General features: G+C 34.4%; 1 protein-coding gene across 6 annotated transcripts in view; it reads right to left on the bottom strand.

The window, feature by feature from the left end:
• Positions 1-15,371, bottom strand: part of KDM4C (lysine demethylase 4C) — a 260,269-nt gene that overhangs the window by 203,480 nt on the left and 41,418 nt on the right. For all 6 annotated transcript variants that reach the window (XR_012657889.1, XM_075078323.1, XM_075078324.1 and 3 more), the window contains exon 6: positions 8,649-8,698. Coding sequence is in view for 5 of the 6 variants with exons in the window: in XM_075078323.1 (XP_074934424.1) it covers positions 8,649-8,698 (50 nt within the window). In the remaining variant the exon portion in view is untranslated. The remainder of the gene's footprint in view (positions 1-8,648; positions 8,699-15,371) is intronic.

Here is a 15,371-nt window from a genome sequence, read left to right on the forward strand (position 1 = left end):
TAAAAGGAGTTCACTGTCTCTAACAGTTCCATAGGAAAAATACTAAGCAAACCAGAAGTTGAAACAAGAAGTGCTGGCTCCTTGTCTCAGACTGTAAGAGTAAGTTCTCACTGCTAGGTATACAGTTTTATTACAGCCCTCTCTTAAAATACATAGGAGGAAAAGATGAATTTTAAGTTTTTAAACTAGTGCATATGAATTAGCCTGACTACTGTAAAAAAAGTCAATGATAATGACACTGGGTAAAAAAGGATTCTCCAAAATTATTTTCATTTGTATTATAAACTTAGGTAAAATTCATATAATAAGAAAATCCAAATATAAAGCCATTTAAAAATTATAACTTTTGTTCTGGGTACAAGCAAAACATATGTAACCCTATTGTGTTACACAGAACTACCTGAGAAATGTGGACAGAAATTAAAGCGAAGCAAACAGCATTAAAGAAAAAAAAAGTCTATTTTACAGTTTTCTTTCATAGCAACCTGATACAGTTGAAGATACAATGCCAGCTCTTCATGAAGAAAAGGCCTCCTTAATTATGGTATTAATACTGATTCAGAGAAAAACACTTTTGATTCATTTATGCATAAGATGATATTTTATGCCTAAAGAACACAAAAGATCTTTGAGAGAAATCGAGATCGACAGATTACCTAGGATTATCCAAGGTGCAAATATTTGTCCACAACAAATACACATATTAACCAAGAACACCACTCTATTATTCTCCAAACTGGATTGTACCTGTTTTGCAGGAAAAGCCTGGTAATTGTATGAAAGCAGTAAGAAGAGGTCACCGAAGAAAAATACAGGAAACAAATTAACACAAATGACTAGACAAGTTATATAAAAACATTGCTTAGTGGACACAAAATTAGCCACAGTACATTTAACTAGCAAAAGGGCTTTGTGTCATCTCTCTACTGTGTTTGCACAAGTTGTTGTATGTCTCTCACATAAATGTTAGTTTATCATTCACAGAAGCAGTTTCATTCATCCTTGGAGCAACATGGTCACTACTCAGTTATTAAAAAGAAAAAAAACCCTTCCAATCAATTTAACCATCTAAATATTTTTAATGACTTCAGGAGAAAAAGACAAAATCTCAAAAATTTGCCATAATATATAACTTTTACTGTAATGCCAGATTTAATTTCTTCTCTGTGATGAGTCTTATATTTATGTCCATTAACCACCCTACAATTCCAGAACAATTTTACAGTCATCACATTATAATTGTTATGTTCTTTGTACATCATTTCCTAGCACACTCCCCAGTCCTGGGAGAACAAGTTTTTTCTAATTTATTAGCTATAAGATTAAGCAGCATAGGTGTAATGTACACACATGCCAATTAATGTACTAGGAACTCTGATGAGATGCCCTGAGTTCAAATTTTACTCAGATTTATAATTCTTTCTTTTTACTGGCCACCAGTAAAAACAGTCACACATTTCTTAACTCTGTTTTTGAATTGCAAATAATGTTGTAATATTGTTTCAAAAAGTAGTACTTGGTAGGTACAGTTTTATCATATACATTTGGCTTCACTGACTAAAAGACAGTTAAAAGAAACTAGCCCACAATTATTGGGCTCCAGCAAATAAATTTCAACTATTCTGACACAATGAATGCCTATAACATAATGATAACAATCATAGCTTGGAGTCTATAGCTTATGAGCATAAAGAAATCTCAGTCCTGAGTAGCACAGTAATAGAAATATACTGGAACACACTGAAAAAAGTGATTGAAAGTGACATTTCAGACTGAGGAAATAGTTGGTACAAAAAGTAGAAAAAACCTTGATTTCTAAATTTTGCCAGTCTCATTGACCTCATTTTAGCAAAAGCACTCCCCTTCAATGAACAAAGGAAGAAAGGAAGGTAGTATTTCCTCATTACAAGACTCTGTTTATCAGAAGGTCTTTTGTTCTGCCCAGGCTAAAGGTAAGGTCACACAAGCTTTTCTTTTAGGAAAGAAAACATCTGTGGGAGAATTATTAACAGATGTGAAAAATACCTAATCACACACAGCATAAGAAACATCACAAGACCCTTACAAGTACACTAAATGCAGGTCAATGCAAGACATGCCTGCAAGACACCAGAACCATTCTCAAATACCAAGCTGATGTTAAAATTACCAATTTACAGGATTGCCAGTTAATCCTGACTATTTAGTGAAATCCCACATCCAAAAGCAAAAAAGACAGAAATCTACCTAAAATCTAACTACCATTCAAGTTCTGTAGTACATTCATGCTTTCATAAGACACACGAAATCTCAATTTAATCCATTAACAGTAACCCATTAACTCTAAATCAGTTCTACAAAAACAGTTATTTTGTGGGATTTTGCATACTACCCCAGTTTCTTGGATGATCTCTTGAGATGCAGCAGACCTCTTCCACACCTCAATACTTACATTTAGTCACCTATACCCCACTTATTCTCTTGATTGTTATTACACAGAACACAAAATGACAATCCAAAACAGTTACTTCACAGTCAATGAGCAATAATCAAAGATCAGGGTATAACAGAATTAGGTTGCTCATTAATTTACGTCCATGAGCAAAAGACTGCCCAGTTGAAAATTCTCCCATCCGTGATTTAAGGAAACGCTGACGTTCTCAACACCTAGGGCAGAATTAGAACAGTCTAGAAGGTAAGTACATGATTCAGCACTTGGCAGCCAAATGTTTGGATTATGAGCACACAACCTACAAGTATATTCATCCACCAAACTGAAGGTCCCACTCAGACTATTTAAAAACCTTATCTAGTTAACACAAGCAACAATAGCAAAAAATTTTAAAACAGGCTTCACACTGTGGTAACACTCAAAAAACCCTCTCAGAAGACTCTACATACATGTTCTGACAGATAATCTTACGCAAAGGTAACCAATTCTATTTGTACTAACAAAATAAAACTACTTGAGTTACAGTCTTATCACTGGGCTGGTGAAGACACACCCTTTGTCAACACTATTCTGCGTCGGTAGAAAATGACCCTTCCATACAATTTATTGTTTTATGAGCCATACTCTAGATACAAGTTCAAAGGCTTAACATCTATGGGGGAAGCTGGGAGCAGTAGGCACCAAGCAGATTCCTAGCTGTATCTGAGGAAGACAGGACTCCCACACACAAGACAATGCTGCACTGAGGGTCTTTAAAGCGTACAGGAAATGGTTCAAGGACAAAGAACATTTTAAAATAAGTTAAACTTTAAATCATTAAGGGACAGTGACCATTGCTATCTGAAAGGCTCACTTTTTCTTTTTCACCCTGAGAGTATCATTCTTACATATCACACACGGCTCTTATCTGATGACCACATCACATCACAACTATACGCTCAAGCAAATTGAAGTGGATTGGGTTCCATCCCCTAGTTGATTACCATTTTCAAGATACTTGGAATGCGTATCTATGGTACTAAGAATGTGTCCATACTGTTTTCCATTAAACTGTGAAGCTACACACATACACGCACAAATTAAAATACTGTTCCCAAAAGCGTAATTCTACAACTCCATTGACTATAACAGGGAGATTGGCTATATATTACCTTGTGCGATCAAGGATATCACAATTTAGCCAATAATAAATTATTTAAGTACACACATATAAAATCATATTCTTAGGGAATCCTCAAAACAAATTCTAAGGCAAGACTTCCTATCTTTTTCTATACTTCCATACTCAAATCTTCACCTGAAATTTTACAGAGAAGGTGCTGTGTTTCTAGCTTATTAATATTAATTGAAAATACAAATATAAAATATGAAAATATAAATACAAATATATAAAAGTTACAATATAAGAAAGATAACACCCTAAACTGCAAATATCTTTAATGTAATTTAACTTTAATGTAATTTAAAATAATCCAAATTAACAAAATTAATCTCAAAGTCATGGTAATTTTTACTTATGTAATTCTTCATTTAAAGGACTTAGACCTACCAATTATTAATAATAATTCACTGATCACTGATCACTCTTGGAACACAGGCAGAAATGAAAGGCAGACTGAGTTTTCTAGTCTTTATTTTTAGATTTTACTTTGATAGGTATAAATACAAACTTCATATGATCTATTTAAATTAATTTGCAGTGATTTGAACTAATTTGGTTTAACTTTCTATATAGCACATAAAAGAAATTAGCAGGATGAGTTTGCATGTCAATCCTTACAAAGAAGCAGTGCCAATTTGTATGCTATACAAAGCACATATAGAAAATCCACAAAAGAAGCAAGTGCTGTGAAATATGAGCGTTATGCCTAGATGACTACATTACAGCCCTAAGTTTATTATCTCTTAGATGCGACTTTCCTAACTTGACTCATATAACTATCAGTTGAGACAAAGTTCAATTCTTCAGCTGCTCAAGTTTTCAGATTCGAGACCCTTAGAAGTCATGCAAGTTCTATATCAAGCTTCATTTCAACAACTATTTATAGTTGTTTTCATACATAACAGGTAATGACTTCTAAGTAAAATGAATTAATTAATACTATACACCATACAAAGCCTTTTATAGCACCCATATACACTTCAAATGTAATGAACTTTAGTTTCTTCTTTAACATAATTGAATAACACAAATAGCTGCCATCCCATCTCTAAAACAGTTTCTGCAATTAAATGATCTATTAAAGGATCCTGAAAATCCTTCAAACTGTCATTTCTGCTTTGCCACTCTGCTTCTATTCTCTTTATTTTCTAACCCATTTTGTGAAACAAAAAATCCTTAAGAATACTATGGTATTAGAGATTAACATAACAGCAAGTATAAAAATTGCCGTTAACAGCTCACTTGAGATTTTTATTACATTTATGTCTACATAAAATTGAAAAAACCCAAATAAATGAGAAAGCAGCTGAAGGGCAAAATCAAACTCTTGTCTTTATTAGATGCAAGTCTAATGTCTTTCAGATAAAGTATTTGTAGGTGCCATAGTCAATCAAGATTTCAACAGAAAGCAAAAATGAAAGCATTCATGCACAAAAGGCATGTGAGGTAATCATGATGTGCAGACAAGATAATGGAAAATATTCTAGCCTTCCTTTAATTTTATGTATCAACTGCTGCCTTGACTTAGACAACCTGCCACATTTAATGCATTATTTTATTATTTTAATTATTTAGGAGCATTCAATTAATCTGGTAGGCATCTGGTCATCAGAGGTAACCTTGAATAAATTACTTCTTTTTCTTCAGATGATGGACTTATGCAAAAATGTGATTTAAAATATTTTCAATACACATGTAATTGAGAAAGTCTCATTTACACTATGTTTTATTAGTGTTTACTATTAAGTGGCTTGCAGCCATGTAGCTTACTTTGTATTTCACCTTTTTAAGACACCTCACTATAACTCAGACTGTATTTTAGCAGGCAGCAGTTGCAATGTAGAAGATGTCTTAACCTCCACAGCATGGAAATAATCAGAACAGGTAATTTAAAAAAAAATTTTATTGTGTAAGTCAAATTGAGCATAAAGTCCATCATCTTTATTCTTAAGAACTATGGCATCATCTTGTACATTCCATTGTAAGCTATTAGCTGGACCAAAAATATCACACAACCAACCTATATCAGAAAAACATCACTGAAGACATTAAAGTCATATACTAAAAACTTAGGAAATGTCAGAGAGAATTGCCTGTGAAAGTAACTTACCTATCTTTTATTGATGTTACTGTAAGAAACTTTGTATGAGAATGTAGTTTTTCTACAGAAAGCCAGTTTCATTCACTGAATACAATGGAATAAACAACTGTTTGAAATTTTAGGTTCACTGTTCCGTATCTAATTCTATGTTTTATTTGCTATTTACTATTCAAAACATGGTTCTGAAATAAAAGTAGTTAAGTTTTGCTCAAACACAGCAAGGAAAGTAGTTTTCCATTCACCACACAGACCTTTTTAACTTGTACTAAAACATAATTAATAGCAGTAGTAGACAACTTACATCCATGCAGATGTACACAGACCAAGGCTGAGTGACATGCCTATGCAACTTCTTTCAATATAGTTATCAGTATGAATCAAGGAACTGGGTTCCTGTTCGCAGCTGTATAAAAGCATGTATGCATGCACCAGTGCACCTGAAGCCAGATCCCTTTCTGTCCTACCTTCTTCCAGCAGTTCTGGATCTAAGAACTGTTACGCTGGGTAAGGCTGAAGTCCTAAGTCCCATTTAGTCTATTGCCCAATTCTGACTCTGGCATTTGGACATTAGACACTGTTTCCCCAGTATAACCTATTGGCTTCTGACAAACACTGGTTTTGTCCACTTCTCCCTGTGCTTTATGCCCCATTCCTCTAACTGCATTAAGCCACCATTATAGGCAATAAGAGGCCTGAGCACCTTCAGGCACAGTTTTCTAACATAACACTTTCCTAAACTGGGTAAGTTTACACTAAGTGACTTCAAAAGCTCCCATGTAGCAAAGCACACATCTCCAGAAGTACCTACTGCCTGAATTTGTAGAGGTTATTTCAATATCTGGGGAAATCAGGGTATGTGAACGAAAAATTTTAGCCTGCAGCAAACAATGCCATGCCTCAGTGCCACTTAATTTTTAGAAATGAGTGAACTGTTGCTGAAACAGCCTGTTCTCTTCCCTTACTCTCAAAAACAGTGTTTCAATAGACACTCATTACAGAACATTTAAACCTGAATAGTTTTAAAACACTGCGCAGCTATAATCAGTGTGAAATCTATAGTAAATGCGAGAGCAGCCGTACCACAGAAAATTCTGTCTACACAATCCCAGCATATGTCAAAACTGGAAGCACAGAGAAGACTTTAAATACAGCATGAAATCTTTGTCTCCTCTGAGCACCAATGAGCTGCTGCCCCAGGACTTCCAAAGCCAGATGCAGTTCCAGTGCTCCTCTAATAGATTTCTTTTCCAGTGTCCTCCAGCCTTCCCCTGAATCCATGCAAAATTTTAGAATACACCATGGACGGTCAGGAGTTCATACTGTGAAAGGAACCATTTCCTTCTGTCTGTTTTGAACCTACTAAGACCCTTCATTCAGAGTCTGTAGCTGTACTGGAAGACCCAGTGAACAATCACTCAATCACTCTTTAGTCACATTTTCCATGCCAGTCATCACAGGCCTTTACCATACCCCCCTTCCTTTTATTTGATACTCTTTCAGAAGGAAAAGTCAGCGCTTACTAACAACTGTTAAAACAAAGATGCAGATTTTTCACCGGTCCTAGTGTCTCTCTCTGAACCTTTTCCAGTTGTCTATTCCTTTTACTCCTTGCTCATTTCCTGTAAATCTTAAGAATAATTATTGAATGATCCTAAGTCAGCATCACTTGCCCAGTCTACAACATGTATCAGTTTGTTCACCAGTGAAAAGCAAAAGCCTCAAGGTATGCATATGAAGAGGTCTGTAATTTGCAAGTTGGAAAAAGAATCAGGAAAGCAAAAAAAGTAGTGGTAGCATTCTCAGCTGAAACTATAGGAAAATTCAGGACTAGTAAATGTAATTATCCAGGTTAAAATGTCTTCCTGAGACATGCTTTTAAGACTGCAAGGTCACAGGTGTTTACTTTCACGTCACAGTGATACCTGTCATCTTATTGTTTAAAAATAGCTCAGAAAACCATCATGCACCTATACACGGATATGAAACAAAAATGTACAAAAATTTTCAGAATTCGGTCCTGATACATTAATTATCTAATACTTTTATATTAGATCACCTATTATATATTTTAGATATATTCTATTATCTATATATTAGATATATAATTAATATATCTAATTATCAGCTTTCAGTAGCATTCCTTATACAATATGGCTAATAGAAGACTATAAAACGTGGGCTGCTAGGCCAAGAAGCATACCCATTTATTCCCATGGTCATAAATTGCTCTCTTAATCTAGAAAGAAGAAGAGAGCTGTAGTGTTATTGAAAATAAAACAGAAGAATTCTCCTAGAGACTAGTGATTTTTCTCCCTTAGATCTCACCTTACAGCATTATCCTCTGCTCCTTCTCAACAGTGTTCCTCACACCTCTGGAGGGCAAAAGCGAGCACATACTTTGGCTAAAGGGTATTTATATGTCTGCTCAACAGCCAGCAGGGTGCTACCAAGTAAGATTTAGCATTGGTACATTTTGGCTGCTTCTCCCTTCCCAGAGGTACTAACCAGGTTTCCATCCTCTACCCAGCCATCAACTTCCATGAAACTTCTGGAGATTCAGCTGTGTTCAATATTTCTATCTTTGTATCAGATTTGGCTAAGAAGTTAAGATGCAAAAGTTACTGATGAAAAGCAGCTATGTCAAGAAAAAACAAGGGCACAGAGAAGACAATGAAAATCTAACAAATAACAAAATACTAAGCCCCATTTGCATAAACTTCACTGAGCTAAAAATGCCAGTACAAAATAAAGTTCTAAGAGAAAAAAGATTTTGTTTCCTATGAATTCCTCAGAATACCAGAAAGTGTTCCTTGTTTGCAATCATACCTTAGGCAGATAAAAGTCACACAACATTAAGTAACAAAACACAGTAGGTGAGTCAAGGATAATGTTTTTCACTTTGCTGGAGGTTTGTCTTTCAAATATCTTACATATGGAAATACCAAAAATATTACCTTGAGCTAGTCTTTCAAGCCGTTTCCCATGCTCTGGAGGAATAGCATACCTAAAATTCAAATAAAGAAAAGGATGAAATGCTTCAAGAAATAATTAAGGCACAAGCCATGATTCACATATGATAAATATCTAAAAACACAGAAGCCAAAAAGGTTAAAGACTGAAAAATTATACAGGAAAAATATACCAACTTCTACAGAAAAAAACACAGAGAGTTGGTTTTTGTGGGTTTTTTTGAGAAAACATTTTAGCTTATTTCTAGTTTCAACATTATAAGATGTAGTTCAAAAATGTTATATTCACTACTTAAAATCATGCATATCAAAAATATTTGATATGATTACACCACTCCAGTTAAAAAAGACACATATACTTCCATTTACCAAATGAAACAGAAACACATAAGTCTAATTTATACAGGTCTAATTTCTTTGAATTTTGCTGTACTTCACAAGACACAAGAGTTCAACAGAAAAATATGAGCATTAAACAGCTCTATTTTTTCCTACAGCAAATGCTGTGGAATAGAAGGGTTACTTGTCTTTGTAAAATTATTGTGATTAGTGTTAAAACAATAACAAACACACTTTCTTTAAATTAAAGAACTGTACATATCTTGGAATTACTCTGTTCTTACAATAAATTCTTTTTTAAAGGTCCATATGCTATCTGCAACAACTCCGTAACAATATAGAACTGGAATTAACCTCATGTTATTTTTAATGTTTATTACAGCTAAAAACCCGAAGATTACTGAAAAGCTGTGATTTCATTCTGCTTTTCTGAACATTTTCTTATTCAGATATTTACTGCACTTCATTGATATATTTCATGTATTAATTAGGCTTTATTATTTACTTTAATTGCTTCAATATGTGATATAATAGGCCTTCGCTTCAGTTTAATGTTGCAACAGCATTGGATTGATTCTTCTCTATTAAAAAATATGCTTCAGAAAAGGAGAAAATGGATATTCAGCTGTACAACATAGTCCAAATCCAAATTTTCAAACTAAGTCAACACACAGCTTTTTTGATTTACTACACTGTGAACAGATTTCATACATCTCCCCTCACAATTCACCCAGAAAAACGAGTGAAGTACCCTCATTTTGTGCAAGAAATAAACACCATCTACCTCAAGCTCTCATTTGCGCACACATTTTACTCTATTAAAACTGAAACTGCTGCACAGAAGCAAGACCCCCCAAGAAGTCAGTGCTCTAAACTGAACTGTAGCAAAGCCCATGCCTACTGACAACCCACTCCAAATTGTACTAAACAGAAAGAGACTTTCAGCTTGACTCTGCTCAATGTTTGCAGTTTTAATCACAATTTCCTTATCTTACAAAAATGGATTTTGTTTCCTCTCCATTTATACTTTCAAAGTGTTTGTGCCTGTTCTCCACTGCATATTACACATGCATCAGGATATACATAGTAACCTAAACTGGATGTCTGTATCTTTCACACCCCAGCAGAGACACCCCATCTATGTATCACATTATATACTGCACTTTATGTCATTAAATACACCACTCCATAAAGTAAAACATGCCTAGACAGTGCTTATGTCTAACAAAAAACTCAAACTAGAGATTTTTTTCTTTGCTTTACCTGTCTCTAACTGGACTGGCATTCTTCTAAAAAGTTACTCTTCCAAAAGTGCATGTTACTATTTTTTTGTGATAATATGCAGCCACATGCTTCCATTTGTACACATAAATATTTAAGTACTTATCAATATTACAAAAATGCAAAACTGGACAACTGAGTTCTCAATAAGCCTCTCTGAAAGACAGGACAGGCTGCGCTATAGCTATTTATTTAGTTAATCCAAGCAATAATTCATTCAATGCAAGTTGGTGCTCTTCATCACTGTCTTCATTTGGGATCCGTGCTAACATCTACTCCTCAATCCTTTATCTCCTCCCACTGTTTCCACTGATCTTTTCTCACAGTTGAGAAAAGGACTAAGAAAAGGAAAATATATTTGTGGTTATCAGACATTAGGAGCCCCAAAGTCACCCTCCAGGCTCTCCAGGTTTGGTTCCTAACACAAATTAGTAGAAAACTGCTTTTTTAACACATATGCACCTGCCTTGGATACTAGTCAAATTACAGCGACATGAGTCTTACTTACTGGATCCCTGGGTCTACGGTACAAAACATTAAGCAAAAAAACTCCCAAACTCAGATCACTAACAGAAAAAAGTATTCACTCTTAATCTCACTTGTTAGCACATATGAGAACTTCAGCCTTATTAAAGCTTTTAGAAAAATATTTTTCATCATCACGTCCAGCTTCCTTTTAGCTACATAACCAAACAGCCACAGATGTTAGCTTGATTTTGCATATCTCAAGGCCAAGTCCAGCCCTCTTTAAAAGTAAATGTATGGCCATTAAATGCTAAATCACTAATAGGCAAAGAGAATGTTTCTTGGATAACAAGGAAAGGAACAGACAAAAAGGGAAGAACATATAAAAAGGGAAATGTTCATCATAATTACATTTTACTTTTATTAGTTCAGGAAGACATACTTATTAAAAATTTTGGAAAGAAATAACAGCTGAAGAGTCACTGTTCATTGCTAGAGTCATACTACAAAGACAGAAAAAAAATATTGTACATACATTTGTCAAGTATTGTTCAAAAAGATCCTCTGAAATACATACTAATTCAGCAAATCAAGTGTACTGGCAACAAAGTAACTACAAGTAACTAAAAATATTAAATCTAAGCCATTAATTTGTGTTTCTGACACATTTACCTATGTTTTCATTAGTAATTCTTCTACACGATTTCTCAGTGTACTTTACATAAGCTGACAACTTCTCTGCCTTTTTTTTTTCTTTGGTAAAGAAAATCTCTGTATTCGGCAGTAACAACCACTGTTTTTTCATGAACTAGCAGCAATGTAAGCTCACTGTCCTACTATAGTCTTCAAATCCTCAGCAGAGGCAACAACAGACAGTAGCCTAATAGCTCTGATCGCTCAGTCCTGTCTTTAGCTCAGAAAACATGGTTGCTGACAGTTAGGATAGCTGACTTTATGAAATGAAAAACAATGTTCTGGTAACTTGGCTAAAAACAGCAATTCACAATCTGCTTAATTTTGTTAACTATTTTGGTTAGTATTTGATTTGATTTTATACTCAGATGCAAAACCTAAATAACCTTTGAGTTACTGTTCCTTTACCATTTCTGTTCTATAAGAATGAATTTATTTTTTCAACAACTGCCAGTCCATTACAGTAAAATACAAGCTTTACCATGCATGGCAAAGAAAGAGAACCCAGTACAGGGAAAAAGAAAAAAAAAGTATTCAGTGTTATAAGGAATTCTTGGATGTTGCACAGAGATGCCCCATATAACAGCATGCCAAAAAAAAAAGCTTCCTCTCCTTTTATTTTCCTTTAAACTGAAAATGGAATCTTTAGCCCAACTCACTTGAAGATAAAAAAAAAAAAAAGGCATGTGGACCCGATGAAGCTGCTTAATTCAAAAGAAAACATAGAATAAAATTACAGGCTTCAGAGGAGAAATAACAGACATTTCAGAAGACACAAGGCAAGCTAATATTGTATCTGCCCAGCAATACTGACTTCTTCAAATAGAAATTTGAGAGACTGTTGCAGAAACATTAGACAACATGAAATAATACTACATAAGAAGTGCTTACAGAAAACCGGACTAAAAACACTTAGTATGAACTGACCACAAATATTTTGAAACAATGCCAGGGCATGACTTGTTATACATTTGTAACCATTTCCCTGGTTACGGTATAAGGTATAATCATTTGATTCTTTTGATAGTGAGTGGCAGTGAAACTGCTCAAAGCTCTTGGATATCCAAAAAGCAAATGAAAAAGGTTAAATTTCTATACAGATATCAAAATGAGACTGAGGAGATGAGGAAAAAATTCTAAAACAACTTTTCATCAGAAATAGCATTACACTAATGTAAGTCCAGGGTAAAACACAGGAAACAGAATATTATTACCGTAGCTCATTTTTAAAGAGTTAGGCTTTAAACTGAATTTTTTATTCAATCATTTTTTTCTCTTTTCCATATCTGTGTACTGCAACTGTTAAAAAGTCAAGCTTTCTAATTTCAGGTTCGAAAAGCCCATTCTAGTTCAGTTACTGGTAAAAATCATTGTATATAACTTGGGATTATGTATTTGTAATAGTGTTCTTCGGCCTGTTTGTGACATTAGCATGCATAAAAATTTCAAACATTTCCCTCTTTTCAGACTCGCCTACTGGCTAGATTTGACAGTTCCCTATTCAACATGCTTGTTCCAACTCCATTATGAAGCATCTAGTTTCACCCATCTACAGTAAGCAGAACGTCAGAGCTTAATTCAGGGTTCTGAAATAGTTTCTAGGATGAGCAGCCTAGAAATTAAGCATGGTATCAGAGTTCATTACTTAAAAGCTCTTTGCTGAGCCAGGTTTTCATAGAACAGATACCCTACTCATCTGCAGATGCTTCTCAATTTATAAAAATGGTCACATTTAAGCAACTCTAGCATTGCTTCACAGTATCTTCTTCAGGATCTAGAACAATGAAAAACAGAGCAATACCACATCATCAAATTGATCAGCTGTATGTTCTACAAGGCCAGGTATAAAATAATAAGAAAAAAAAGAGCTATAAGTATTTTCAGATAGGAAGCTACCAATCCTTCTTACAAAGATGGGATTGAAATAAAACACTTTCAACCCAGAGCTACCAGGTCCTTCAAGAATAATGCAACATATGTACATTTATATATTAGTAAAATCCCTGTTAAGATCAGGGAAGATATCATTATCTGGTTAGTTTTTTGCTCCACTATCTGAAATATTCTCTGGGGTTTTACGAAGAAAAATCTCCAAGTAGCCAGAAAGCATGTCACAAACCAATCAGAATTTCTGCAGTAACTTCACGGTAGAATTAAATCACCTAAACTACAATGTCATTGTGAATTATTTCCTCCTTCTATCAAACTGAAATGTCCCTTGATGCAAGTTGTGATTATTGCTACTTTTCCTTTGCTATATCAATGCATCACCAAGAAGAGTTTAGCTCTGTCATCTCTATAATCTCCCTATACCACAGATTACAATCCCAGACCATGTATCAGAACATGTAACCTTTACAGAAAAATTTGTAAGTCAGCAATTACATACAAGTAACAATCATAAAATATTTGTTTGAACAAATAATTAATGATTTGCCCTTAAGAACTGCAAAAAACCTTTCCCCTTACTTTGTCTATTGGCTTCTTATATCTCACAGAAGAATCCTCTTATGCTAATTTATACTGTCAATTCTCATTAGAACACAACAGTGAAGTTCCACATTAAATTAAAGAGTCTTGATAATCCAGAAAAATTTAGCAGTTTAATCCAGAAAAGTTTAGCAGTTCTCCCACATGGTTGCAAAAAATCCCACAGACAACAGTTTCAGAGATGTTAGACATTTGGGCTTTAAACAAAAGGAAGATTTAAATAAGCATGAAGCTTCTTCAAAAGAAAGACTCCACACATACTTTAACACCCAACCCCATTATGGCCATCAATGTGGGGGAAAAAAAAGTCTCTATAGAAATATATCAGAAGCACTGAATTATATGATGGTGTTGCAATACATGCATTCACATTATCCACAGTTGGTAATGAGGGAGCCAAAAGAAAACTAGTCAAGTCTCAACATCTATCAATATTCGAAACAAATAATATAAGTATATGGTTTTGATTTCTTGGGCAGGGCTTGAGAATTCATTCTATTTCATAGCCAAATATCTTGCAGAATAGAAGTCCATCTTGACTGACAGCATCATCAATAAAATGAATGTGAAGCCTAACACAGAAAATTTAATGTTTTTAAAAACATTAGTCTTATCTTTCCTGCCTTTCTGGTAACTTCACAGAACCTACTCTTCAATGCTGCTTTTTATAAATTGCACCTTTGAAGTAAAAGAAGTGGGTTGGATTGTTGTGTCACTTGTATTGCTTTTTGTGCAAAAGGGTAGTTCATTATTCAGTGCTGTAGAATTTCCTAAGTGTAGTCTGTAGATAAATTTGAAACTGAATTTGAATCCACTGAATTTTAACACATGCATAGTAACTTGATAACTACAGATGGAAGGAAAACTGGTGATGCTTGTCAGGTGCTCAGATAAGTGGTATGTTTTACATGTGAGACAACTTTAGCAACAGTATTATTCGAAGTATGAACACAAAAACGTATCAAAAACAAAGAATCACTGTTTACTATGCAAAGATGTACCCAACCAAGCAAGACGGTCACCAGACAAGCAGCCTTTTGTATTCCCCCAATTATTCTCATCTCAGTGACAAGAAAGAGAATGTGAAACATTGCGTTCCATTCTTCCTAAGCCAGGTACATGCACAGATAATGGATATTCCATCAGCTGCTAGCTAATTAAGTGTGATGCTAAATATTTAACCAAACTACTTCTCTGAAGCCCATGTTATGTATTGACAGGGAAACAACAACTTATGATTTTTAATTCTAATTAGTATTTTTTTAAATCCCAAAGCTGCAAACCCATAAAATGTTGTTACAACTAAACTTGCAACAGTAATTGTTTTTACAGTGAACCTAATTCATTGGTTTCACAGTTGATAACAGGCAATTTGCTACCTCCACATTATACCAAAATAATGCTGTCTATCTAATTCCAGACACTGGGCTCAGAATCCCA

Source organism: Phalacrocorax aristotelis, chromosome Z (genome assembly GCF_949628215.1).
Source record: "Phalacrocorax aristotelis chromosome Z, bGulAri2.1, whole genome shotgun sequence".
Classification (NCBI taxonomy): domain Eukaryota; kingdom Metazoa; phylum Chordata; class Aves; order Suliformes; family Phalacrocoracidae; genus Phalacrocorax; species Phalacrocorax aristotelis.